At 42.7% G+C, this 6,342-nt stretch overlaps 1 protein-coding gene across 2 annotated transcripts in view; it reads left to right on the top strand.

Annotated features, from left to right (window-relative positions):
- Window positions 1-6,342, top strand: part of BROX (BRO1 domain and CAAX motif containing) — a 13,005-nt gene that overhangs the window by 3,921 nt on the left and 2,742 nt on the right. Inside the window, exons 4-10 of one of the 2 annotated variants that reach the window (XM_010149273.1) lie at window positions 182-277; window positions 944-1,016; window positions 1,388-1,493; window positions 2,041-2,130; window positions 3,522-3,607; window positions 4,890-4,971; window positions 5,986-6,136. In XM_010149273.1, coding sequence (XP_010147575.1) covers window positions 182-277; window positions 944-1,016; window positions 1,388-1,493; window positions 2,041-2,130; window positions 3,522-3,607; window positions 4,890-4,971; window positions 5,986-6,136 — 684 coding nt within the window. The remainder of the gene's footprint in view (window positions 1-181; window positions 278-943; window positions 1,017-1,387; window positions 1,494-2,040; window positions 2,131-3,521; window positions 3,608-4,889; window positions 4,972-5,985; window positions 6,137-6,342) is intronic. The other variant, XM_010149275.1, reaches the window with a different exon arrangement.

Here is a 6,342-nt window from a genome sequence, read left to right as displayed (position 1 = left end):
CAGCAAGGAGGAGGTTCTGAATTGGAAATTGTTGCCTTCGTGCATGAAAATTATTTTATGAGAGAGAAATGTCAACTTATTGAATGTGAAGTATCAGCAGAAAGAACTTGTCAGAACAAAATGGAAAACATTAAGTTGTTTTGGGGGGTTGTCTGAGGGGGTTTTGTCTGTCTTTCTTCAGTGCCCAGCAGGATGCAGTGTTTGAACTGGTTTCCATGGCATTTAATGTAGCTCTGTGGTACACAAAATACGCATCCAGACTCGCTGGAAAAGAAGAGTAAGTGGTTTTCTTTTCTTAGTTATTCCATTGCAGCAATATTCCACCAGAAAAGTCTAGCAGGTTCTAAGTTTTGACTGCCCTATTGCATCTCCAACTGGGACTGTAGGAGCTCAAGAAGGCAGTTGGCCTTCATTCATGTGCTGTAATGCCCAAGTGTACTTCAGTCCCTTCTTGCATCTGAAAACAAATTGTCCTAGCACCATGTGAGCGTGGTACAGAGAAAGCGTCAGTTGTGAATAAATCCTTCATCAGTCCTGCTCTAAATGTCCAGGTACAACACTGAGATTCTCAAAATCGCAGCTCCGCTGACTTTTAGTGCTGCAAATTTGTAAGGCTTTGGCTTTTAACACTGGGGCTACTTTTTACTTGAAAGTCAATACAAGATATTATGTTTCTTTCTTTCAAGTGAGTTCTATTTGATTATTTAATGATTGGACACTGTAAGAAACGTGTTTGCCATGAGGGTAGCACGGCAGTGGGGCAGGTTACTTAGAGAGTTAGCGGACTCTCCATTCTTGAAGGATTCAAGATTCATCTATACAATGCCATAACTGACGTGATCTACTGTTCACAATAGTCATGCTGTGATGCAGGAGGGGGGACTAAGTGACACTTGGACATCCTTTCTAACTAAAATGTCATTGATCCGTTCCATATTCTTAGTATAACAGAAGATGAAGCAAAAGATGTTCACAGAAGTCTGAAGATCGCAGCTGGGATTTTTAAACACTTGAAGGTAGAAAAACTGTCTTTGCTGTCTGCTCTTTGTCTCCAAGTACTTGACTTTTTTGTCTTAGAAAAGCCTTTGCTTTTCTGACAAGGTTACAGAATAAGGAAATACCTCAGACTATCTGAATGATACAGGAAACAGAAGGGTATTAATATGTTGTGCTACCACTCAATCCCTGCTGCTGGGTCCCACTCAATCCCTGCTGTTCTTTCCTAATGGCAGTGGGAGAGTTCCCAGTCTGCTCAGTAGCACCGGTGCAGCTAGCTGTCATGGGACCTTCACTCAGTGTCCCATCTGTTTTGAGACAAGGGACTTGCTTTGCATTGGCAGCAGTGGTATTAAGCCTAAACTAACGTTGAGACTTGCTTTGTACCTAGGAAAGTCATATTCCAAAACTGATTACGCCTGTAGAAAAAGGAAGAGATTTAGAAGCTCGACTTATAGACTCTTACATCATACAGTGCCAAGCTGAAGCTCAAGAAGGTACCTTCAAATGTACATGTTGATTGGGGGTGGGAAATGACAGTCTGTGGATTTCTTTCATGTCTCCTGAAGTCTGCTTGGCAGCAATGCTGCTTTTTCTTCTCCTGAGGTACTGTGGCTTAGTGGGGTGGGTTGCTTGTAAAGAAATTGTAACTTAAATGGCAGGAGGAAAATGCCAAAAATCAGTCTGATATTACGAATTTAACCACTTTGTAAGAACTTGTCACATTCCTCCCCTCTTCTTTTTTCCTTTCATGCAGTCTCTTCACCACTGTGCTTGCCTGACACAAATTCCTGGTTCCTTTACTTTAAAATATTTGCAGTTTCTGTTTACTAGCTGGGCTTCAGACTAACCTTCCTTCAGCTCTATTATTAATGTGGAATGATTCTAGCCAAGAAACAATCTGTCTTTATTGTGCAGTTTACTTGACTGCACAATGCTTGCTTTCTGCTCGTGCAGGGATTTTAAAATGTTAAATGCCTCTGCTGATTTGATGTGACATTTTCAATTAAACTTTAATACTGTGGTGTGGAATTTTTGTTTCAGTGACAATTGCTCGGGCTATTGAGCTGAAACACAATCCAGGCCTAATAGCAGCTCTTGCCTATGAAACAGCTAACTTCTACCAAAAAGCTGGTAAGTGTCTTGTTTTGCGTCCTTAGTGACCTGATTTATGCACCCTTGCCAGCAGATGTGCTTCATCACCTGCCAGTTGCAACATTAACGCTGTTTCTCAGTGGATGTGCCCTTTATATTTAGGTTCTCTTTAGCACATTGAAGGCTTCAGTTATCAGCATAACAGATACATTTTGATAAGGCTTTTTTCTGTAGCTAACGGTAGGAAATGTTAGTGGGGGGAGACAGAAGACAAAGTAATGTCTTGAGAATATGTAATAGCAGCAAACAAATGGTGTCGTGGTTTAACCCTGGCCAGCAACTAAGCACCACACAGCCGCTCACTCACTCTCCACCCCAGGTAGGTTGGGGTCAGATGTGTAAGGAGAAAAGTGAGAAAATTCATGAGTTGAGATAAAGACAGTTTAACAGGTAAAGCAAAAGCCCTGTGAACAAGCAAAGCAAAACAGGGAATTCATTCACCACTTCCCATTGGCAGGCAGGTGCTCAGCCATCTCCAGGAGAGCAGGGCTCCAGCATGCATAGCAATTACTTGGGAAGACAAACACTGTAACTCTGAATGTCCCCCAGTTCCTTCTCCCAACAGCTCAGTATGCTGAGCATGACATCGTATGGTATGGAATATCCCTTTGGTCAGTTGGGGTCAGCTCTCCCAGCTGTGTCCCCTCCCAGCTTCTTGTGCACCCCCAGCCTGCTTGCTGGTGGGATGGGGTGAGGAACAGAACAGGTGATGACTCTGTGTCAGCACTGCTCAGCAATAACGAAAACATCCCTCCCTGTGTTATCAACACTGTTTCCAGCACAAATCCAAACCAGCCCCATACTACCTACTGTGAAGAACATTAACTCCACCCCAGCCAAAACCAGCACAAATGGCGTGAGGTAAATGGGGTGTTTCAGCTGTCTGTGGGCAGCAGATTATGCTATAGACCATAAAGTGCACAGTGGGTTAATTACATACCACCTTCCAGATGAGTAAGATGATCTGTGGGCTTACTGAGGCAAGTGGGAAAAGTGCAAAAACAGGGTAGTCAGTGTAAGAGATGGAATATTGTAACATACATAGGCCTTTATAGGTTGCTACTGGAAATTAAACTAGGAACAAGTTTTGAAATGCTGCCTGAAAAGTACTTAGGAGAATCAGCTTTCTAAACTTTGTGGGCAGCAGTTTCAAGGAATCTAAGCAACTGCACGATAGCTTAATAAACTGCGTATTTTAATGTTTTCTCATAACTTCTCTGTGCCTTTGCAGGAGTCATTTATGTCATTTGTTTCTGGCTACATTATAGTTAAGATCTGTTTCCAAGTTTAAGAATTCTGGTCTTTGAGCATGTGTGGGATTTTTCTTTGTGGAAATGTCTCGAAGAATAACTTTACATGTGTGTTCATAGATCAAACATTATCCAGTTTGGATCCAACCTATGCAGGCAAATGTAGGAAGTACTTGAACTTGAAGACCTGTTTCTATATGGCGTATGTAAGTACTTCAGTTGACAGCAGTCACAGTTTTTAATGTTGTCCAAGGGCTGACAGGGAAGGGGGGGGCTAAGTGTTGCCTTGACTTTGTTTCTGTGCTGTGAAGAGAGACTGTGCAGCATCAGTCAGTGGCATTTGAAGTGTTTTTGTTGAGTCAAGTGAAATTACTGCCGCGTGGAATTTATGGTTCAGGTTGAGCATAATACTTGTCTTCCACTTTCTGCATCACAGTCTGGTTGTAGGCATAATTCAGAGCTGATCATCTTTTCAATGGCCCCAAACGAAACTGCATCAAGTGATGTTAGGTACCATCCTGAGTGCTGTCCCTTGTTGCGTGACTGCTCTCCTAGCAGGAGAGCTGTGGCCCGCTTGGGGCTGCTGGATTCACTGTCTGTTTCTTGTAGCCTGCCACAGCCTCTGGCTCTTTCGAACTGTACAAAAGACCCAAAGTAAGCCATCAAGGCAGTTGTCTTTCGCATACATTAAACCTGTAGCTAAAAGCTGCTTGCCTTATTAGCACATTTGAGAGGTGAGGAGGGTCACAGCTGTGGTACTTTTCCTTTTTTTAAATACTATGCCATGTGGGAAATGGTAGATGTAGGTAACACTTGCTGTCCTATGGGAACAGACATTAGAGGAAGGTATGCCAGGTAGGCAGCAGTCCATGGGATTGTTCCTTTACCTGTGATATTTAGTATTTAAACTCCCCAACTCCCCATAACAGGGAAGAGGCAGTTCAGTTCTCACTGGAATGCAGTACTGTCTTCAAGCTGAAGCGTGAAGGGATGGGACTTCTTGGGGTGGAATTGTTACTTGGACTATGGCAAAATATCTCAAGCAGCAGAACACCTGGTCTCTTCTGGATGTAGAGATGTTGGTTGCAGACTCGGGTTTGAAGTGTTCAGGTGGTTTTAGAGTCTTTGCTCTGTAAACTTGGCTTGGGTTTCATCCTCTTTCTGTGACGGGGCTTAATGCTGCACGTTGATACAGCGAGAGAGCGAGGTTTGCACTAGACTGTATACTCATGCTTGTGGTAAAACTGCCTTCGTGAAGCTCAGTTACTCTTGGCTGGGCTCGTGACAGCTTGCTTCACACCCACTTCAGGGTGCTGGTGTTGAGCTGCATCGTTCCGCGAGCGCCGCTTTGACTTGCATTCCCAAACCGGCAGCTCCCTGCAGGGAACGGCAGCTTCAGAGGCGCAACTCTGACTTGAGGAAGAGCAGAAATCATTGCTGCAGGAGGTGCCCAGTGACACTGGTGATGATTTTGTCCTCTCCCATTAGGCATACTGTTACCATGGTCAGACTTTACTGGCAAGTGATAAATGTGGGGAAGCAATCAGATCTCTGCAAGAATCAGAAAAATGTAAGTGTGACTGAGACGATTACAGGGTCTGATGATGACATGCATGTTTTATATTATTGTACTGTCTTTATTTGGTCTCCCATAAACTTAAGGTTTTATCTGTCACCTGATGGAAATTCATCACACTTTTGAATAGAGACAGTATAATTTCTTTTTTGTCTCACCAAAGACTGTCTTTCATAACAGTGCTGCAGAAAACTTCACTCCTCAGCCTGTTAAAGACTGCCTGCAATACAGTGTAAAAATCAGTTGTCTGGCCATCACATTTTCTGGGATGGATCTTTTCTGCAGCCTTTTCGACTTTGGAGGTTGCTCTGTCTTACATTCAGTAGTAAAGCTAGACCATGTTTGTGTTTTTTTAAACAGGTTTCAGTAACTTATTTCTGTTAATTTGAAAGGTAGATTAAGGGAAGTCTGCAGTAGTTCAGGGTCTTCTGCCCATCCGTCTCTCTTCAAGGCTATTGCTGCCCCGATGGCCTGCACTGCATAGCTTTACCACAACGTATAAAAAATGCTCAAATAATTAAACTGGAAACTTTTATTAAAATTAATATTAATTTATTAAGAATAAAAGAAGTTGGATTACTTGCAGCAAAACGAATACTGTGTGTATTACTGTGCCTGCTGTTCAGAGTGCTTCTTTTCCCACTCCATACTAAGTGTTGTTTTGGTTTTGGGCATCAACTGTGTGTGGACACCTTCATACCCTCTCTTTTTCCCTACCGTGTGGCACAGTTCTCGGGCTTATTGTTGCATTTTGCCCCACACCTAAGAATGTTTTCTTGCATCTCCCTACCCAAAAAAGCTGTCTCCTTTTTTTTCCTGTTCCTAGTCACTTTTTGGATGCAGTAAATCTTGGCTGGAAGTTCTGTCTTTGAGCTAGTTTATTTTTGTTTCTAAGAAGCAAGAAGCCTGAATGGATTCTGGTATCTCTAAAACCAAAGCAGTGTACATCAGAACCATGATTTAATAAACTCATGTAAATGATTTTTATTACATTCCTGTCTTGCAAAGTTTTTGCCAAGGCTGAAGCATTGTGCAAAGAATATGGAGAAACCAAAGGGCCCGGGACTACTGCCAAACCTTCTGGACATCTCTTCTTCAGGAAATTAGGAAGTTTGATTAAGAACACTCTAGAAAAATGCCAGAGAGAGAATGGATTCATGTAAGTAATTCATGGTTGGTACAGGACTCTGTATGAGCTGTTATTACCTCATTTGCCTGTATGTCAAGATGGGATGGTAAATTTTACTCTCCAGTTCTTACATTCCTTCAGGGCATGGCATGTAGCTTAAATTTACAGTTCTGTACCTTTGCTGTAGTACATTTGCCGTGGGTCTGTGCTGTCCCCCTCTCTGTGTGCCGGTTCAG

Source organism: Eurypyga helias, unplaced genomic scaffold (assembly GCF_000690775.1).
Source record: "Eurypyga helias isolate BGI_N326 unplaced genomic scaffold, ASM69077v1 scaffold8203, whole genome shotgun sequence".
NCBI classification, from domain to species: domain Eukaryota; kingdom Metazoa; phylum Chordata; class Aves; order Eurypygiformes; family Eurypygidae; genus Eurypyga; species Eurypyga helias.
Note: the sequence above shows the minus strand (reverse complement) of the source record. Positions and strands in the feature narration are given on the sequence as shown.